We start from the raw sequence: 21926 nt of genomic DNA, 5'->3' as shown, positions 1-21926 counted from the left end.
AGACACCTGTGGCTGCTCCCTGAACCCCAGAGCATCCCTAAAACCTCACAGGCTGCTTCCCTCCCTCCCTCCCTCCCTCCCTCCCTCTTTCCACTGCTCCAGGCTCTCCTCTCCCTGCACGCTCTCCAGACCCACCTGCGGGCTCAGGCTGGGCTCCAGCCCACGCGCTGCTCCCGGGCACGAGTGAGGCTTTGGGGTGCGCAGAGTGCCCTTCCTGGGCCGTGCTCAGGCCTGCTGCCATGTGGGCTCCCTGGCCAGGGGGCTGGCACGGGGCTTGCAGCAGGAGATGGCTGTGCTGCTGCTTGTGCTCGCAGCTGAGAGCAGGAGCAGAGCACACGGCCAGGCTGCAGCCCCTCCAGTGGTGTGCATCGTCCTCCCCCTCTGCTTTGGGGCAGTAAATCATTCAGCATGGAATAAGAGCTGCTCAGACTCTGAGGAAGAATGGCTTCCAGAGACAAACCTCACCTGGGAAGCACTTCTGAGCTGGAAAGAGTTAGCAATGGGGAATGAAGGGGGATTTGACAGTGCTGATGCTGCTCCTCAGGAACCAGGGACTCAACGTAAAAGTGAGCAGGGAGAGTTCATACATAACCTCCCTCCCCTGAGGATCTGTCATTGCTGTAGCTCTGAGCCACCGTGGAGGGACAGGCAGCACACCCACACACTGACTGAGGAGCACGACGGGGCCCAGTGCCAGCTCTCCTCCTCCTCCATCAATCACCAGGAACAGGCAGACAGATGTCTCCTGAGGAGTTTGGAAGGTATCATCAAGGAGCAGGATAAATCAGGTCCCTGCATATACAACAGGGCAATTATTTATGGATCATCAAATATTGGCTCTGAAAACCCCAGGCATCAAACAGCAGCCTGTGCCAGGGGCTGTGTTCACCTTCTGCCTGCACCTCACAGAGCTGGAGCACTGGGATCAGCACCAGCCACGACCCAAACCCAGCTCTCCTTTCCAGCAGGAGTCACTGGTGAGGGCAAAGGGACCTATTCTGACATGGTTTTACCACTTTCTCCCCGGGGAATTGAGCAGGTCAGGTTCACCAAGCCTGGCAGGACAACACCCAGCAGGTATGGGTACGGACCCACAGGGATCCGCTGCCTGCAGGGATGCTGTGTTGTAGCACATGTGGCCGCCCCAAGCCAAAGAAGGAGGGGTAGGTACAACCTGATCTCAGCCACTCTCTGCCTCAGGGCTTTGACCTCTGGAAGAGCCTGGTTGAGTTTCTGGCTGGGCCTGGCCACCCCTGCCAGGAGCAGCAGCAGTGGCAGCAGCCGTGCCTGGCGGGATGCCCTTATAAGAGCAAACTCGAGCTCCCAGTCATAAACGAAACCCTTCTCTTTCATTTACTCATCTGACCTGGCAGTGCTGGGACTGATAATGCTGGTTTCCTTTTAAGCAGAGGCCAGTCATAAATAAAATAAACCAGGCATGCTTTGTGTTTGCACTCCTTGCCTTTCATCCCCGCTCCTCAAAGCCGAGGAAGGGAAGTCCTGAGCGGGGAGCAGGAGCTGGGCTGGGGACAGCAACAACTCCAGCCTTGGCCTCAGCTGCACTTGTGTGGGTTCATGGCCCTGTGCAGGGGTGGAATCACCTTCCCCTTTCCACCCAAAGAGCAATGAGAGGCAGAGACTTCACTTTTCAATGAGTCTCATTCACAACACTGTCTGCAACAGAACCAGGCTCCTTTTCTTACCATCCACAAGAATAAAAGCGGAATTCCATAGCCAGCAGCTATCAGACAGCTGCTGAGGGAGAGAACATGCTCTTCCCTTCCCCAGCACCAGTGCCTGACTGGGAGGGTGATGGGACATGCTAACAGGAGGCCAAAGAATGGAAAGTCTGACAAGCACTCGTTCCCAGAAGCTGCCAGCACTGAGGCCGCCCTCGTTAGCAGGGCTGACCCCAAATGAGGGGCAGGGGGCTCAGCTGGAGCCCAGCAGCGTGTGCCAGGGTGTCAGCTTCCCCTGTTTCTCTTGCCACCTCTCAGGGTGTGATGTTTTCCTTCGGTGCTCTCTGATGATCTGCCTTGGGCTGAGCAGCTGCAAGGGGCTCCTGCCAGAGAGCCTGGGGTCTCCTTACAGCAGGGATGAGAGCTGCAGGCTGCAGCACTGACCCCTGGCAGAGCAGCAGCAGGTGCTGCACCAGACCCTTCCAGAGTTAGAGGAGAGTTAGAGCTAGAACCATGTGTGAATTTTGTTATAATTTACCTCAGGGAATTGCCTGCACTCTCCAGCCCTCTCCTGGCCAGTTCCATAATGCACAGCAGTGTGAGATCACAGAAACAGAGAGATACCACAGCCTGTGGCACCAAGGTTTCACTCACAAAGGTTTTATAGGTATTTTCTCTCCCATTCACAGCATTCACAGCATCAGGCCCTGGCACAGCACTAGACAGTAGTGCTGGAAAGAGATCCCAGGTTATTGCAGAGCATAGATCTGGGGGAAAGGGAATGGGGGAGAGCCAGCAAAGCAACATCCCAAACCCTTCCTGGGGTCACACATTCCTAAAGCACCATGGCCAGAGCACAGGCTGACCCCTGTTTGCACAGGAGAGTTTTAGGAATTCCCTTAAGAAATTAAATGGCTGCAGAGGAGGTGTAAAAACTGCCAGGCAGCAGAGGAGCAAGGCTGGAGAAGCCTTGCACAGAGGTGTGCTCTGGGGAAATCACAGCCCCTGCTTTGGTCTGGTGGGAAATGGCTCTGGGAGGATTTGGGGTGACCCAGACTCACCCTTTGAGAAGGAGCTGAGCCTGCCTAAACACAACCTGCTCTGCAGTGCCCAAGCCTTACCCCCATCCACTGATATCACTAACATCATTATTATAAACTGGACACACTTATTTAGCTTGCAGACCCCTCCCTTCCTACACCCAGGACAGCAGTTCTTCTTGGTTCTGCCCACCACCACTGAGTATCCCAAAAGCAGCCCTTTGTACCTGCAGTCCCTTGCAGGCAGCAGAAATGAGCAGGGAGTGATGGTTTGGGGGCTGAAAACACAATATTGGGTTCAGGCCATAAGAAGGGGAAAAGTGCAGCTCGGCAGATTGGAGACACCAATGTCCATCATCCTTCAGCCGCCCAAGGAGGGACAGTGGGATGTTCTGTCCCTGTCCCTGTCCTTCCAGCACCGCCTGGGCACCTCTGCTGCAGCTCAGGGCTCCCTTGCACGTCCCAATGCTGCCATCTGTAGCACAGAGCTCTGCTCCTGCTCCCAGCACAGCAGAGCCTGCAGACAACAGGGCAGAGCTCAGCTTCACTAGACTTGGCTTTGTGAGAGTCCAAAAGGGCAAATCCTGGCCTGGGACTTGGCTTTTTCAGTCCCAAGAGAGGCTGTTGGCTTTTATGTCTGTTGAATTGCATTTTTAGTTGTCTGACAAGGGCGGAGCCTGGAATAGTAATCATTCTGCTTATCTGCTGGAAATAAAACAAACATTAAATAATACCATATCAGAGATGTGACCAATACACTAAGGGGGTTTTAGTCTACAAAAGCCATGGATTCCTGTAGGACCAGCCAAGGACCATCCCATCCTCCCATGCATGCAGAGATGGGGACAGTGCTTCATAGTTTTAAGACATTTACACTGTGGGAAGGGGGGCATGCACAACCATCCCTCCCTTCCCTAGTTTATGAAAACACCTCATCACTGGAATTCATTTCAACGTTGCTCATGTCTTGGTGCATTTCCATGTCAGGAAATATTGGACAAAGGCTCGCTCACCCTGCTCCCAAATCCCTGCATTGTCCCCAGCAGGGAAGGGAAATGCAGACCCGGGGCGTGCTGAGCTCAGCACAGCAGCATCCCGGGGCACCACGAGGGGGAAACGTGGCTGGGACAAAGCTGGCATCAGCTCATTTCAGGCCAGGCTGTGACTCATAAAGAAAGAATAAAGGAAACAGGGAGAAAAAGCAATCTCTGATGGTCAGGGTGTAGCTGAACCCTGTCTGAGGCACCATTCCTCCTCTGCCACCTCCCTTCTCTCTGGACCTTGAGGTGGGTGTGATTGCTGGTATCTCCCTCAGCTTTGGGAGTCCCCATCCTTCCCTCATGCCTCACACACATCAGACCCTCTCGGGTTCCTGTTGTTAGTTGCTGCCCCGAGATGTGCAGGATGTCTCTGCTTCAGCCCGCGCAACTGCAGAACGAGTCTGGACTCGTCACTTTTCGGTCTTGAGGTTGTTTATTAATTCTTATCTATAAAATTGTCTTTCTGCCCAGCAGAGGTCTGCTCAGCAGGGCAGCCACAGGCACTCTGTGTTGTCCTTTTATACTACAAACTATGTATAACATATTTACACTTAATTCCCAATGCCTATCACCTATGTTAGGCAGTGCACTTCTACTCTAGACCAATCCCAAAGTGCCAACATTACTGCAGAAAATGGAGAACAAGAAGAAGAAGAAGAAAGGCTAGACATGCCTAGATTCCTCCATCTTGTCCCATACCAAAAATCCTAAAATCTACATTTTCACGCTGTGATCATTTTGTTATTACACCATTCAAACCTGTGTGACTTTCATGTCCTCATACAAAGCTGGCAACTTGCTCCAGGGGTCAAAATCAAACCCGCAGGTGTTGTGGGCAGCATGCCAAGGTCTCCAAGCCCCCCGACGGGGTACTTGGCAACTCTGGACACCCGGAGGGATGCACTGAGTTCTGACAAGACCCCTCTGGACCACAGGGCTCCATCCTGGCCCATCACACAGCTCCTGATCCAGCCCAGCACCAGCAGGGCCGGATTAACCCGCACGCCTGACCGGGCTGCCCTGCTGGGCTCAGCGGGATTTCTGCTCCCCATCCCGGCCGTGCCCCGGCTCTGACAGCACAGCTCAGCCCCCTGGGGATGCCAATCCCTGCACACGTGGGATCCTGGCCGGCAGCATCCATAAAAACCCCTCTGTGCGTGCCCAGGCTGGGCTGCGGGGCTGGAGAGCAATGGCACTGCGGGTGAGCATGGGGACAGGGCGGGGTGACAGAGATGAGTGAGTCTGACTCCATGCTCTTAGAAGGCTAATTCATTATTTTATGTAATATTATATTATATTATTCTACACATAGCATATATATTATATTACATTATATATTCTATTCTATTGCATTATATTATATTATATTATATTATATTATATTATATTATATTATATTATATTATATTATATTATATTATATTATATTATATTATATTATATTATATTATTATTGCATTATATTATATTGCATTATATTGCATTATTTTATTAGAATGCTATACTAAAACTATACTAAAAGATAAAGGATACAGACAGGAGGCTTAACAAGAATGATAATGAAAAACTTGTTACTCTCCAGAGCCTTGACACAGCTGGATGTGGTTGGTCATTAAGTTAAAACAATTCTCATGAAACCAATCAAACAATGACCAGCTGGTAAACAATTCATTAAGTTAAAACAATTCCCATGAAACCAATCAATGACCAGGTGGTAAACAATCTCCAGACCACGTTCCAAAGCAGCAAAACACAGGAGAAGCAATCAGATAATTATTGTTTTCATTTCTCTCTGAGGCTTCACAGCTTCCCAGGAAGGAAATGCTGGTGAAGGAATTTTTCTAGAAAATGTGACAGTGACAAGCATGGGTGTGACAGTGGGTAAAGGAAAGTGGAAGAGAAGGTCCAGACAGGTAGAAATCCTGAATAACACAGGGGTTATTGCTCCTCTATGTCAGTCTGGTCCAGGCTACTGCAAAAATGAGTTTTGTGATGCTCAGTAACCAGAAATTGGACAGATTTTCCCCCAGCAGCAGAGGGAACAGCTCTTTGCTGTGTGTGCTGTGTCTCCTGCAGGGGTTGGTGTAATGATTACAAACTAAAAGTCAGGGCAAGGTGAACCTGGGTGCTGCCAGGTGCTCTTTGAATCCAGAACTCATCAGCTCCAGCAGCTTCTGTGCCTCACAGGGGTGAAATCTGGTCAGAGCCTTTCAGTGCCCACATGTGGGGTCCCAAAGCTGCCCTCCTAAAATAGCCAGACATGAAGGTATGAGGTTGGTCATTGCTAACTGCTGCCTAAATGTCTCAGCTCCTGCCCAAAAACATGTATATCCCAAAAAAGCATGGGAAATAGAACTTGTGACAGAGAGAGAAACAGGGGAGTTGAAGTCCTGAGCTATAGGAAGGAGAAACAGGCACACAACTGGCAGCGGAGATGTCAAAGCTGGGGAACTTTTCCTAATGTGAGCAATAAGTTTGTGAGAGGCGATGCTCAGAAATGCAAGATCATTAGAGTGCTTAAAAAAAATTTAATGGGGTGAAATGGCAAGAACTTCTTATTAAAATGAGTTATTTAATAAAACTATGAATTATTCAAAAAGGAGCATTTTCCAGCTCATTTTATGCAAATTTAACCTTGGAGATGGGGAGAGCACGTGGAACAGGGCCTCAGGCAGGAATTTTGGGAAGAATCAGCCGTGTAACACTGGATGAGCTCGGGCTGGATGTCACTTCACACCTGTTCCTCTGCTTCAAAGCATCACTAAGTTTTCTGCTTCAGATTTTATATTGCTCAGGCACAGAGAGAAGCAGAACATCTTTGTGTCCTGACAACAATGAAGGCATTCAAGTTCTTCTTTTATTTTTTGCTTTCTGATCCCGCTCAGCTCTTTACAAAAGACCTCGGGGACAGCAAATCCCACCTCATCAACTGGGTGTCATAGAGACTTGATTTCTTATCAGTTTAGAGTCTCTGAGATTATTTAGGAGTGGGAAAAAGACTGGGATAGAGAATGTGCTTGTGTGGGGAGGGGAGAGACAGAAGATAATGAAAATGAGAGAAAGGAGTGTCAGGGCTGAGTGGGGCAGTGCATCTCTGCCACTTTTGCTGTGTTCTCCTCCTTGTCTGCAGTTTGAGGCCCTGCACCCTGAGGGGATCTGTCCTGGATGGAGCATCGTGGTCAAGGGTGAGACCTGCTCCAGTTCAGGCATGTAAGGAATGCTCTGCTCCCGGCTGTCCTGGCTCACAAGGGCCAGAAGCATCGTTCCCCAGCTCTCCATCCCTTTACTCTCTCTGTCACAGGTTTGAGATTAATTTGCTCTGTGATCCCGGGGACCAAATCGCTCTCCACTTTAACCCTCGCCTCTCCAGCTCCAGAATTGTCTGCAACTCCTTCCTCAACAGCCACTGGGGGCAGGAAGAGGTTAACAGCACCTTCCCCTTCAAGGCAAAGGAGCCCTTTCAGGTAACTCTGTCACCTCAGGTGTAACAGGAATAACCCAGCCAATACTGGCGTGCTCCCATTGCCTTTCCTGCCAACACCATACCCAGCAACATCCCCTCTTTGGCTTTGTCTGCTGTTAGTAATCCCGTTAAAACCTGGTGATTTATACCCAACTCTGGCACAGCCATGCAGAGCTCCAGCAATAATCCCTGGATGCTGCATTTGTTTTCAATTTGGGCTTTGCATTGCCACCAGATTTTGTTATCATGAAAGGAAAATCTCAGTTATTCCCTCTTTTTGCCCAGAGTGGGGTGAGCAGTGTGTGTGTGTCAGCTCTGGCAGGATTTGAGGTGGCTGGGCAGATGCAGCAGCTCCCTGATGTGATGGAAGCAAGGTCCACTAAGGCCACATGAACATCACACAGTATCTCTTTCAGGTTGAAATCTACTCTGACCAGGACTATTTCCATGTTTTCATCAATGAAAACAAAGTCCTGCAGTACAAGCATCGGCAGAAGAATCTCTCATCCATCACCAAGCTGCAGATTCTGGATGATATTGACATTTCTTCAGTGGAAATCACCAAACGAGCTCTTTACTAGAGACCAGAGTTGGGGCTCTCTCACAGACCATTTCCCCTTGAGCTTCTGATTCAGCCAAGGATCATTTCCTCCCCATTTCCAGGGAGGTGACCATGTGTCCTCAGAGTGGAAGGGATGGTCATTCCCATCACCCAGCCACATTGCTGACCACAGCCCAGCCATCAAAGACCTTCTACAGCTCAGAGTGCTCAACAGGCTCTGTAGGTCTGATCATCTTTGCTGCACTTCAAAATCTGTCTTGAGCAGTCTGGGCACCTGACTGTTACCTTAGAAATTGTGTTTGCCCAAGAGTAGTGTGTGCATGAGCACCAGTCCTCAGCTGGGCACGTGGGGAATGTGGATGTTAGGGGTGGGAAGGGATGTTTCTTTCCAGGAGCTGGGGAAGAATGACGCCAGATTTGCCAATAAAATCAACCAGGGTAATCCCTGCTGAGACATCCCTCCCTGGGGAGGTCAATCTCATCATTCCTTCCCTGCCAGTCCAGGCACCTGGCATGAGCAAGGGCTGGAGGACACTGTTGAGGTCTGTGTGATTTTGGCTCTGGGAAAATACTGCTTTTTTTTGAGGGCTAATGCAAGGTGAAGGTCCCTGGCATGCAGAACAGTGTGATCAGATTCAGCTTGCCAGGTGTTGCCAGGAATTCCCTTCACCAGCTTGGAGATGTTTTGCTCATCATCCCTGCCAACTCCAGGCTCCTCAGACAGACCCCAGGGTGATGCTGTGTGTCAGAGAAGGGCAAGAGCTTGAAGAGGCACATAAAGGCACGTGGCTCCTCCACCATGTACCAGGAATGCAGCTGGACTCCAAACAAAAGGAACTGAGTAAATCTAGAAATTTTGATAAGCTTGGAATGAACAGCCTGGGTATATGGATGGGTAGCCTCTGGCTTTTCTCTGCTTTATTGTTTTCCTTTCTCCCCCTTTTTAGCTGTCTTTCAAAACAACCCACTTATCGCTTGCACCCTCTTCTCTTCTCCAGCCTCTTCCTTGTAGCACAACATATCTGTGACTCCTTGACCAGGACACAACAGAGTAAAAGTTGTTATTTTTACTTTGTTTTAATTACACGCATCATAAACAGCACAATGTCACAGTGTTAAATCTGAACAGAACTTATTCCAAAAATGCAATTACAGCTGCCCTCTAATCACTCCTTTGTTCCTCACATATAAGACAGAACACATTCCTGATGGAAAAGGCAAAGATGGCTCTGCCTTGCCAGTCCTTTCCACTTAGGAGAAATCACTTAATAAGTCAGCCCTGATCCATCCTTGCCTTTGCATGGGATCTCCGAAGGTTGCAGCTTTGCTCCAGCCTTCTCTCAGTGCTCAAATTGGCCATTCCCAGCACTTCATTCTATTTACAGTTTCAAGGACTTGTGAGGAAGATGTGGGTGTAGAAAACCACAACACATGATGCCATAAACCTCACATTCATGAACCTGTTAAGAAGTTTGCAGTGTTTTTCCAGACTGTCAAGAGCACTAATGGGAAACCATCCTGTTCTTGCAGCAAAGGGCTCATTGGGAACACAAAATGGTGCCAAATGGTGCCTTTTCCCCTCCAAAAAGAACAGAAAACACGTTTTGGAAATGGCAGGGGTCTGAATGGCAAGTCAGGAAAGTTGGAGATGGTGAGAGTTCCTCTGGGCTGGAATAAATCCATTACTATGGGACAAGAGAGTCAACCCAAATTCTGGGTGTTATGATATAACCCAAGGCTTCAGCACACTTTGCTGTCATGGCCATGCCTTCAGCAAAACAGGCACAAAGGCAGACAAAGCCAGGCCTGCAGGGATCTCTGTGTCATCCATCTGATAGCGCTGAGCAGCATTTGAAAGAAATTGTCCTCTCTGTTTGTGCTTTTTTTGGGTGCTGATAAAGTCAGATCATTTTTCATGGATGAAAAGTGACAAAATGATTTATAAGGCTAATACTTTGTACTTACATGTCCACCAGCTGCATCCACAGCCCCTGCTGCAGAAACACCCCACAATTTCATTGTTCCCCAGAAAAGACAAAGAAGGCAAAAACATTTCAAGTACAAATAAATGAAGAGATGCCACAAAAATCAGGCAGAGGCAGAGATTATGCCCTGACTCCTGGACACATCATCCCCAGCTCCTGCCAGCAGCTGATCTCACTCCATTGCCATCTGCACCAGGAGAGCCCAATCTCTCCTGACACATCCTCAGCTCTGCTGCTGCCTCCAGGGCTTTATCTGCTGCCTCCTCCAGCCAAAACACAGCAAAGGGTGAAGGGGGCAGAAGAGCAAGAGAGGTCTGGGAATCTACAGAGCCCTGCTGGAAGCAAAACTTCAGGGCTGGCTGTTTATAGCTGTTTTGCAGAGTTTTATGGGGAATGAGATGCCCTCCGAGTCTGTGACCCTCATCTGTCCCGTGAGGAAAAACTCCAGAAAAAAATTAAGCCGTGCAATTACAATGGTGAATTAAACTCTCTGGAGCAGGCCTGGCACACCAGGCTTGCAGGGAGGCATCATGTGCTGGCACTGAGGGGATCAAAGGGGACAAATTAATCTTTTTCCACATTTCTATCAGCTTTCCTGTTCATGACTGGGGGGAGAGCTGATAAAGACAATAAATAAAGACAAGCTCCTGCCCAGGGTGTTTTGAAGGGGAAGGGGCTGCAGCACCTGTTGCATTCCACATCAGGAGATAATTATTGTTTACATTTCATTTCTGAGGCTTCTCAGGAGAAAAGAGCCTAATGAAAGGATTTTTCATAAAACATGTCTGTGACAAAGCTCTGCACCTTTGCTGTGGCCAAGTTCTGCAGAGGATCCAGCTGGAATGTTCCAGAGAGAACATTGCTGTGGGATGGGGCAGGGACTGTCCTAGTCAGGATCTGCAGACAAAGCAGCAATTGCTGCTTGTGTGGCTCACACAGACCAGGAAGGGACACCTGGAAAAGAGAGATGCGTCATAGGAGGCAGAACATACAGAAGTGATGGCCTCCCATGTGGGCTCTTCCTTTCCCACCAGTTCTCCTCATTTGGAGTGGATCTGCAGAGCTCAGAAATGCTCTGGTTCACCCCCAGATCAACAAGGGGAAAGTCAGGTTCATAATTCTTTGTGCTTTAGCTGTGCCAGAGCTCCAAGGGCCGAGGGCCCCTCTGGCAGTTTCACAGATTTCCTGTGGAGCATCTGCTGATGCGTGAGCAGAGCTGCTCCTGGGTGTCCCTGGCAGCCCTGGCAATCCCCACACACCCAGCAATTCCCTGGCAGCCCTGGCAATCCCCACACACCCAGCAATTCCCTCACAGGCTGGTGTTCCTGACAGCCCTGGCAACCCCCACACACCCAACAATTCCCTGGCAGCCCTGGCAATCCCCACACACCCAACAATTCCCTGGCAGCCCTGGCAACCCCCACACACCCAACAATTCCCCCACAGGCCTGGCAACCCCCACACACCCAACAATTCCCTCACAGGATGGTGTCCCTGGCAATCCCCACACACCCAGCAACTCCCTGACAGGCCTGGCAATCCCCACACACCCAACAATTCCCCCACAGGATGGTGTCCCTGGCAACCCCCACACACCCAACAATTCCCTCACAGGATGGTGTCCCTGGCAATCCCCACACACCCAGCAATTCCCTCACAGGATGGTGTCCCTGGCAATCCCCACACACCCAACAATTCCCTCACAGGATGGTGTCCCTGGCAATCCCCACACACCCAGCAATTCCCCCACAGGATGGTGTCCCTGGCAACCCCCACACACCCAGCAACTCCCTGACAGGCCTGGCAATCCCCACACACCCAACAATTCCCCCACAGGCCTGGCAATCCCCACACACCCAGCAATTCCCCCACAGGCCTCTGAGCTCCCTCATCATCCTCAGTCTCACCAGCGCAGCAGCAGCCTGGGGACATCGGGCTGGCTGACACCAGCCCTGCCAGCCTCGGCAAGTGACAATTAATATCAGCCTGGGTCCTGCCTGGGGGCAGGGGGAAGGAAAGGGCAAGGACTTGTTGCCAATGCAGCGACAAAAACTTTCAGGAAAGTTCTAGAAAAGAAGAAAGTCACACAGGCTACATCTGCCCCATACTCACTTTGCAACTTGGTACCTTTTGTTTCAACATCTGTTTTCTTTCTTTTCCATCCCTGCAGAAACCCCCCAAACCTACCAAATTTGATACTGGGTGTTTAGCTACTTCCTCGGTGCTAGAAGGCAGCTCTGGTGAAGAAAGGCAGGAGGAGGGCAGTTATTAACCATTTAATTAAAAATTCCTTTTCTCCCCCTATTTCAATGCCCCCCTGAACATCTCCTGATGGAAACAGCAGCAGAGATCTCCCGACTCACACTCAGCAGCTGTGCTGTGGCACAGCTCATTGACCCTGGCCCCTTGTCTGTGGCATCTCTAATTTCCCCCATCCCCCAAGGGCTGTTTTCCTAGCACAGAAATACCTGCTACAAGTGCAGACCTTATCAGCAGTGACTTTCTGCACTGCATCTCTGAGTCCCTATATAAGAGGCTGTTTATTCAACCCTTGTGGGCTGTCCAAACTCCTTAAATGCTCAGCAGTCACAGGTGTTTGCTGGCAGGACTGAGGAACATGGAGAGAAAAGATTCAGCCTTTTGCTGGAGAGTGTGAGGAAAATAAAACAAGAGGAAAGGAGCAGTAGCTCTGAGTTCTGGTGGGGAAAGGGAATTTCTGAGGCTACAGGCAGCCCCAGAATGCAGCTAGAAGAGTCTCTGCAGGAAAGCAAAGGGGTGTTTCTTGCACTGCAATTAAAAAGAGATTTATTAACCATTTTAACTCAGCATCCCCATCCAGAGCCAGCTCAGACAGAAAAGCTCACCTCCCAGCCCTGATTTTGTATGCATGGTGGCAGGTACCAGCTCCAGACATGAAAGTCTGGAGAGGGATTATTTTCTGAAAGAAGGGCTCTGATCTAGAAGTTGAAGCATTGGAAGCTGATGGTATCACTTTATTTGGCAGCTGAGTTATTGTGCATCAATACTGCCTGAGGAAAGCATGACAGAAATTAGCCTGATGCCCAGATTTGCTGGTCCTGCAGTCCCACAGTCTGTTCAAGACCCTCTTGCCAAGGCCAGATGCAATTTATCATGTTATTTCTTCAAGCTACATGGACATCAGTAGCCAAATCTCTGGTTTTAGCAGAGCACAAGGCAACAGCCTGTGGAGATCTGGGTGTTTTCTCTGCACCACCCCACTATTGCAATATTTTGGGGTATTAAAAAGCACTTATAAAGATCCAAATATAAAAAGATCCAATATAAAAATTATAAAAAGGGAATCAAGGCACTGGCAGAAAATGAGAGCAGAAAGGAAGGAGGGAACCAGGAGGTTTTGTCTCCAGCCTGGGGCTCTCACCCTGCACTCTGGGCTGACCCTGGAGCCCATGTGTACCTTGGGCTGGGACTTTCTTCATCTATCAGGTGTTTCCCCAGGCCTTAGTGAGCCAGCAGGCCCCATGCTGAATCCCTCCACGTGTCACAGCCCCTTGTCTCAGTGGGACCCAGGCTGCTGAGCAGCTCACCAGCCCGAGGAGTTTCCATCCACCTGCACACAGACACCATCATTCTGCTCTCCGTACTAACCAGCATTTTTCCAGCTTGTTTCATGCCAGAAATGATGAAAGAACCACCACCAAACCCTTCATTTTCCTCCCCTTCCTTGATACATCCCTTTTCCAAAGGCTTAACAGCTGCTGTTTGATCTGTGGCATGAAAACCTTTCTGGTTTCAGAAATGGGGAGTGAAGCTGAGATGCGGCTCTTTCACCTTGTCACCTCCTCTGCCTCTGCGGCGAGCTGCAGCCATTGTCAGCTCTCATTTCCTGCAGCTCCTCTGAGCTGTGAGCACACTCTGCAAGCAGGGGGACAGGCACAGTCAGTGGTGATGAGAGGACAGTGATTGTACTTCCAGTAAATTGCCCGAGCCTTTCCACATGAGTCACTGCAGCCAGAGAGGTGAGGCATTAGGGAGGAAAAGAAGTTTGCAACTGATCCTGGCAAGAGTTTAACAGCGCCTCGAAGCCTCTGCCTGCCTGGTTTGCTTTGGTTGTGGGGATTCCTTTTGAAAGGCTGCTGCAAATAAATAACTGCTCACAGATTATCTTATACTGTCAAAACATTGGAGAACATTCAGAACTAGAATCGCATCTCTCCCTGCTTCCCAGCTAATCCTCTCTTGAATCCAGAGAGCACAAATCCTAAGAATGTCCTCACTGCAAGTATAAAATATAGGAAAGCTGATTTTTAACATATAACACTTGACTGATCACTAAGCCCCTGTTGCAAACATGCTCAAGTTCTAATTCTTATTGCAAACTTATCCCTGAGGTATCTGCTTTGTGACAGCCAGACCAAGTAACACCTAGGCTGAGAGTAAGTTATTTCACTCAGAAAGACAAACTCCCTCTATTGTATTCTCTAAAATCTTTATCTCCTCTCTGATACTAGCAGATCTGGGCCCTGAGAATATGTTTTTTTCTGCAGAGCCTTTCCTTCCTGCCTCCCCGCATTTCCCCTCTGCAAGCCTCTGCAGCTGGGAAAAGGCGAAACAGTGGCAAATTTAAAGCCTTTGTCAGACTTCCCCCAGATGGCAATCAGCTGATGAAACCCAGGAAGATTTGTCATCTGAAAAGCCCTTTATTAGCCTGTTACATCTGGGTATAGCGCACCAAGGAAGATGTATTGATATTCAAATGTGGAGCAGTGCAGGTAGAAGGAGGGAGGGAGGATTTAACAGCCCCTGCTCTCAATGCTGTCTCACCTGGCAGTGCCACTCCAGTGAAAAACTGCTTGGAGTCATAGCAGGGTGAAATGGAGCCCTACAAACCTGCTCTGACCACCAGATTCCCTCAATCACCAAATCTGCTTGTTTGGGCTTTGGTTTCAGTCTGGTTCTGAATATTTCTCCCCAGGGTTTGTGGTGCCTGTACTGAGCAGGAGGGTGAGAACGTGTGCATGGAGGAAATCCCACTATTGCCTCAGAGGATCCTAGGTCCCAGCTCCAGGGAAATAAGGGCTGCATGAATGCAGGCAGTGTTAGAGGGCTGCTTTGTGTGTCAGCTGCCTCCTCTGCCAAGTCCTGGCACTCTTAACTTCTCAAAGGCTTGACCTGATGCTCATAATCACTTCAAAATCTTCTCTGTAAACTTGTGCAGTGATTTAAGGATCCACAAGGCTGATTTCTCCTTAAAACACTCACTTTGTTACTCATTGCACATCCATTCAGGATCCTCCATTTAATCAGAGAGGGTCAAGTTCACTTGGTGTGGCCCTGGGTTTAAACAAAGCTCTGCAGGAGCATGTTTAGTCCTGCATTTCCAGCCTGCTACTAGCTTGAACTTCTGCAGAAACCACAAGCAAAGACATCTGAAAGACAGAATTTTCAATCACTCCAGTGCCAAAGTGGTGTTTCATTGTTCTTGAGCTGGTGAACGTTGTATTAGACAAATTATTCCGTGCAAAATTATCTTTTTCTTTCAGCCACTACATTTCCGGAGCACTCAATCTAAAAGGCATCAAATAAAAAGGACAGAAGATATGGAATTTGGCACATATCTGTTTATGAAAATAGACCAGTGAATATTCTCAGACATAAAAATGCACACATTCTCCATTTAAAATCCTCCAAAAGACACTGGGGATAGTTTAAATGTTTCATTCTTTGATTTGAGGGGAAGACTAGTGGGAGAACAAAGATTTTCTCTCTCATGGAAGTAATTACAAACAACAAACATCAATTCCCAGATGTTTTTTATTTACTTCGCTATTTTATTTTCAAAGAATCTGAAGTGCACTTGGCATCTCTTTTGTATTGCCTTTGATTGTGAGCAGCGCTGGCCTCTTATCTCCTCCTGGATTGACAGCAGCATCAAAGCACTGACATCTGCGAATGTCACACAGGAACTGTGATGAGGACCCGGACCCTGGGACCACAAATAGCTCGTTTTGGCCCCAAAACGGCCGTGCCGGAGCAGCGCTGGCACGGGGACAGAGCTGTCACCAGCAGAGGGAGCGACAAAGCCAGCTCAGAAATCCCCGTGCCGATGGCACCGAGGATTTGGGGAGTTTTGGTGCTGGGTTAGAGATTTATATGAAAATGTCCCGGAGAAGGGCAGATTTTTTTTTTTTAATCCAATATGAGTTAACGGTGATGCTGTTACTCTCTCCTGATGGCAAGAGAGACAGGTTTCTGTATTTTCTGTATTAGTCAGCATTAGAAATGCTCACACAGAACTTCCCAGCAGGGTCCTGGGAGGGCTGGGGGAGTCTCCTTTAGCCCCGGGTCCTCCTGTGTCCATCGGTCCAAAGTGTGGCAGGCAGAAGGGACAAGTGGCAGTGGAGGTGGGTTTTATCCAGTGCTTTCAGTGTTAACAGCACCTCCCAGCACAATCAGGTGGGAAACAATTTCACCAAGGGCCAGTGCTCACCCCGAACACCCTGCAATGCGCTCCCAGCTCACCTGACACAAGCAGCACCATTGACAATCTGTCCCAGCAGCACCAACCCAGCCCTGCTGCACTGAGACAAGCCCAAATTCTGTTTCACCCCTGTGAAGGGGGCAAAGCCCATCCCACCTACCTGCTGGGCAAGCACAGGAGGGAAAGGCAGCTATATCCTCACAAGAGGCCTTCACCTCAAACTGTGCCAGCTGAGACACATCAGGCATGTCAAGATGGGCACTGGGACAAAGCCAAGAGAGCCAAGCGCCCTTTGGTCAGGTGCCATCACACAGAGTTCAGGGATGCAGATATACTGGGGACCACACAGTGTATCCCCCAAATCCTGGCAGGGAGCCTGACTAGCAAGGGGAACAGTTAGAGTATGGAGAGCACAAGTAGATGCACAACCAGAGGGTTTGCTCTAGCTTCACACTCTCAAGGTCCAGCCCAAGCTGGAAAATCCTCAGGGTTTCCTGAACTTGCACCCATGACTGAGACAGCAGAGCATCACTGCAGCTCTGTGTGATGCCCAGCTCCTGCTGCAGTGGGAGCAGGGAGGTTGTGCTGAGGCTGCAAAGCTAAATTTACCCTGGCCTGGGACTCTGCTGCGCAGTGGGCAGGGCAGGGCTGGGCACTTGTAGCTGGCATGGGAAATGTGAGGTTTTTTGAGATTCTGGCAAAGCCCCAAAGTGGCTGACTCACTCCTCTCAGGTCAGTTGTTCACAGCTGTAACTCCAGTGAGACCATTGGGTTATTTCTGATGGGCTTTGCTGTATGATCACAGCACATTGCCCTTGCTGCTGAAGGTTGACTCCTGTCTCTGGTGGACTTTATTTGGCCTCCACTTCAAAGCTGCTCTGTAAGAGGCAAACCAAAGTGGAAAGCATACAGCATTTCTTTTAGCTAGAGATTCCCCATCTTGAGTTATCTGGTGACTTTGAACTTGTTAGAATCAATGAACTCGTGATAATCAATGCCCTGTGCTCTCTGTCAGCTGCACACAGTGGATGAATTTGTCATTTGCTGCTGGAGATGACTTGGCATTTTTGAGTTGTGTCAATGGATGCAAAAGCAGATTCATTCTAATTATATCAAACCATTGATTAACTTAGTAATTTAGTCTTGAAGTCCTAAAGGTCCCTCTGCAGTAAATCATGCGAGTTACAAATAAAGTGCATCAAGGAGAAAAAAAGAAGTTAAATGCATTTATTAGCTTGAACATTTGGAAGGCAACTACCTGGACAAAACAAGCCCTGTCACATTTCTGCACTCTCTTCTCTTTTATTCTCTTAATACCTTACTAAAAATGTTGACTTAAACACCTCCATCCTGTGTTTTCCATGTGTAAATGGCAGGTGTGCTGTAGGGAGGCTGTCAGAGGCTGGCAAGGGCTCGGGTGCATGGAGATTTCCAATTGCCAGCTCCAAGGCTGCTCTCTGTAGTTGCCTCATTGCAACAGATCTATTTGCTTATGGAGCAGCTGTGAAGCTGCAGCAGATTTTAGGTATCCATGGGAGAATCCACGCATTTCACTGTGTGGAATAATGTGGAATAATGTGTACCTGGTGCTCTGGGCAACACTCTGCAATTAGTTTGTGGAAGCTGTTTGTCTCTGAAGACCTATAAATATACAGACAGAACTGTAGGAGAATGAGCAGTTACACACTTGGAGCAAATGCATTCTCAGGCAGGCGAGGTTTGCAGGCTGATCACATCTGCCTGTCACCCCCCTCAGCGGAGCTCCACCACTGATCTTCCTTTCATTTCACGTAAAGCTGACCAAAAATATTTACTTTATTCTTTCACATGCATAGAATAAAAAGGATGGGGAATTTCCCAGTGAAATCAAGGGCATTCACCGTTCAGTGACGAGCAGCCTCCACTGGGCTGGATTTGTTACTTTGCTCTCCCTCAAAGAAGGCAAAGAAAGAGAATAAAAACTAAACATTTCAGGCAGAGCTATGAATCCCTCTCATCAAACATTGTCCTCAGTGATACACTGGCACCCTCTGAGCACCTCCAGTCAAAAGTCCAATTTTACAAACCAACCTTGCTCCCCAACTTTTCAAGACACTTTTCCCCATAAACGTTCCTTTTCCCCATTCCTTCAATTCCACAGAAAACACCAGAAGTTTGGTTTGTGCGGATGACTTCCCATCACACCTGTGGTGCTGTTAACCCTTGGCATGCCGGAATCCGCCAGAAACTCAGTATGATGGGGGATGTTTGAGTAGAAGTGAAGCAGGATCCTCCCCGCTCTGCTACAGCTGAACCCAGCGAGAGGAAGAGGAGGAGGCGACCCTCAGGAGCAATCCCCGACTGTCCCAGCCCCGCCCGGACCCTGCCCGCTCCGTGCCCGGCCCTGCCGGAGCTGTCCCTTCAGCACCACGGGCGGGACGGGCGGCTGGCACGGTTCGGCTCGGATTAACTATCCCGGGATGGTCCGGGCAGAGCTCGGCTCGGCTCCTTCCAGCTTGGCTGTCCCGGGCCGGCTCGGCCAGGGCTGCTTTGCAGAGAGAGAGTGGGGCGCGTGTGTACGTGAATGTGTGTGTAGGTGTGTGTGTGCGCGTGTGTGTGTGTAGGTGTGTGTGTGTGTGTGGTGTGTGTTCTTGGGGTGCGGAGGGGCTGCGGGGTTAAACCTGCGTGTGCGGGGAGGGGTGCACGGGAAGGCTCTGGGGGTGCAAAGCGTGCGGGGCCACGCAGAGGTGCGGGAGTGGTGCGGGGATGGGGGTGAGGAGGGAGCGGGGCGGTGGATGGTCAGGGTGCCTGAAGGAAGGTGCGTGCAAAGGGAGTGTGCAAAGGGAGTGTGCAACGGGAGTGTGCAAAGGGAGTGTGCAAAGGGAGTGTGCGGGTCTACAGGCGTGCTGACGGATGTGTGTAGGGTCTGTCGGGGTCCGCGTGTGTGCGTGCGGGCGCGGGGATCGCAGGACAGAACTCTGTGTGCGCGGCTTTGTGCGTGTGCGGGGCGTGCAGGGCTGTGTGCGGGGCTGGATACAGTGTGTGTGCGGAGTGCGGGGTGTGCAGGGCTGAGTGCGGGGCTCTGTGCAGTGTGTGCACGGTGTGCGGGGTTGTGTGCGGGGCTCTGTGCGGGGTGTTCAGGGCTGTGTGCTGCGTGTGCGGGGCTGTGTGCGGTGTGTGCAGTGTGTACGGGGTTGTGTGCAGGGCTGTGTGCGGTGTGTGCAGTGTGTACGGGGTTGTGTGCGGGGCTGTGTGCAGTGTGTGCGGTGTGTACGGGGTTGTGTGCGGGGCTGTGTGCAGTGTGTGCGGCGTGTACAGGGTTGTGTGTGGGGTGTGCAGCGTGTGCGGGGCTGTGTGCAGTGTGTGCGGTGTGTACGGGGTTGTGTGGGGGGTGTGCAGCGTGTGCGGGGCTGTGTGCAGTGTGTGCGGTGTGTACGGGGTTGTGTGGGGGGTGTGCAGCGTGTGCGCGCCGCGCGGTGAGCGCCGGGCTGGCGGTGCGGTGGGTGCGTGGGTGCGAGCACGCGCGTGTGGCAGCGGGTCGGGCGCTGCCGCCGCACTCACGCACGGACACACGGACACGGGGACACACGGACACACGCACACAGCCACGGCAGAGCTGCCGCAGAGCTGCCCGCCCTCCGCCCGGTGAGTGCCGCCGCGCCGCGGGACCGCGGGAGAGACGGGGAACCGGGTGGAACCGGGATGGAACGGAAGGGACCGGGAGGGACCGGGGGGGACCGGGACTTGTGGGCAGCTCGGGGCAGGGGTCCGGCAGCGCGGCCGCGGGACACGCAACTTTTCGAAGAAGGAGGGAGTGAGGGACAGCGGGAGCGGGGGAGTGGCTGCGGACCGAGGCCGGGGCTGCTCTCCGGGCTGCGGGGGGCCCGGGGCTCCTTCCCCGTCTCTCCGCGGCCGGGCAGGGGCTCCCGTCGGTCCCGCCGCTGCTGCCGGAGCGGTGCCGGTGCCGGTGCCGGTGCCGGTGCCGCGCTGCCCAGCCGCTTCCCAACTAAGTTGCGGATAAGAAGCTCCCCTTGAAGGGCGATCGCTGCTCCGAGCCCCCCGCTGATCCCCTTCTCCACACCCTCTTTTGCAGGCAGGGCTGATCCCGGCTCGCCATGTCCGGAGCACTGGAAGCAGCGCACAAGGCTCTGCCCCGTTAGCCCAGGTCACCCGGGGGGGACTCAGCCATGGATTCGTCCCCCCCAGAACCCGGGGCTCCCCCTGACCCTCTGCAGCTCTGGCAGGAGGAGAACCGGACCCAAGGCGGGCTCTGGAACGGCAGCCAGGAGCTGGGCTGGGAAGAGCTGGAGAAGATGCTCTTCCTCTTTGCAAAGGAGCCCGTCACAATCAGCCTCACAGTGATGTACTTGCTGTCCTTTGTGGTGGGCTTCGTGGGCAACATCATGTCCATCAGGGTGCTGACCCGCAAGCGCCGGAGCCGCGTGTCCAGCCTGAGCGCCACCCGCAGCCTCCTCATCAACCTGGCAGTGTGCGACCTCATGGTGGTGTGCATCTGCATGCCCATCACCGTGGGCAACCTCATCTACAAAGCCTGGGTGTACGGGGACTTCCTGTGCCGGGCAGTGCCCTTCATCCAGGCTGTTTCTGTGTCCGCCAGCGTCCTCAGCCTGACGGTCATCAGTGTGAACCGGTACTACAGCGTGCACAACCCGCTCAACGCCCGCTCCTTCTTCACACAGAGGAGGATCCTCAGCACCATCCTGGTGGTGTGGTTGCTGTCCTCAGGGATATGCATGCCCCTCATCTTCATGAACAAGCGGGATGAGATCGGGGTGGTGGAGGGCTTGCCCCTGGTGTTTTCCATCTGCAGGGAGATCTGGCCTCAGGAGAGGCTCAAGCAAGCCTACAACTTTCTGCTCTTCTGCGCCCTGTACTGCCTGCCCGTGCTGTTCAACATGGTGATCTGCTTCCTCACGGTGCGGCGGCTGTGGAGCCGCAGCAGCCAGCTGAAGGAGAGCTCTGCCCTGAACCGCTCCCTGCCCGCCTCCAGGCTGAAGATCCGCAGGAAGGTGGCACAGATGGTGGTGGCCCTGGTGCTGCTCTTCGCCATCTCTTGGCTGCCCGTCTACCTGATGGACATCTGGATCGATTTCAACATCCCCAAGTCTTTGCAGGATGTGACTCCTTCTCCTTGGATCCTGCAGCTCAGGCCTTTTGCCCAGTGGCTCGGCCTCACCAATTCCAGCCTCAACCCGATATGCTATTGCTTTGTTGGGAACCTCTACAGATCAGCCAAGGAAATGAAGAGCAAATACCACCAAAGGATGATCTCTCTCTTTAACTTCTCCCTGTCTGAAGGGACAACTCATTCCTCAGTCCCAGAGCTGCTCTCTTACCGGAGTTCAGTGGAGCCTGCAAGGAATGGACCCTCCAGCACGCCCTCCATGGACAGGAGATGTCAGGGGAGTCATGGCCATAAGAACAAGTGTGGACACTTGAACTCCTGCCAGCATCCACCTCTGAATACTGTCTCCAGTGAGAGCACTTCCTTGTAATTCTGCTCAGGAAGTGCCACTCATGCCCTCATCTGCATTTAAGGACTCTGGAGATCTTTCTGAACCCGGTATTTTAATGATGGAAAGGAGCTTTCTCCTAATAACTCTTGATACCATTTCAAAAATGCCGTGACAGGGAAAGAAACAGGTAATGAGATAAAAAGATTATGTATTTTAACTCAGATGAAATTTTAAGACAAAT

At 51.2% G+C, this 21926-nt stretch overlaps 1 protein-coding gene across 1 annotated transcript; it reads left to right on the top strand.

The window, feature by feature from the left end:
• Positions 1–20395: 20395 nt before the first annotated feature.
• On the top strand, positions 20396–21724 carry LOC131565463 (galanin receptor type 1-like). Its single transcript, XM_058816356.1, has one exon. It carries the CDS (start codon positions 20396–20398, stop codon positions 21722–21724), a length of 1329 nt encoding a protein of 442 aa, XP_058672339.1.
• The last annotated feature ends 202 nt before the right edge of the window (positions 21725–21926 follow it).

Source organism: Ammospiza caudacuta, chromosome 17, assembly GCF_027887145.1.
Source record: "Ammospiza caudacuta isolate bAmmCau1 chromosome 17, bAmmCau1.pri, whole genome shotgun sequence".
Taxonomy (NCBI): Eukaryota; Metazoa; Chordata; class Aves; order Passeriformes; family Passerellidae; genus Ammospiza; species Ammospiza caudacuta.
Note: the sequence above shows the minus strand (reverse complement) of the source record. Positions and strands in the feature narration are given on the sequence as shown.

What these genes read in the sequence shown, in the direction of transcription:
- LOC131565463 (XM_058816356.1), top strand. Translation starts at nt 20,396, where the DNA reads ATGGATTCGTCCCCCCCAGAACCCGGGGCTCCCCCTGACCCTCTGCAG.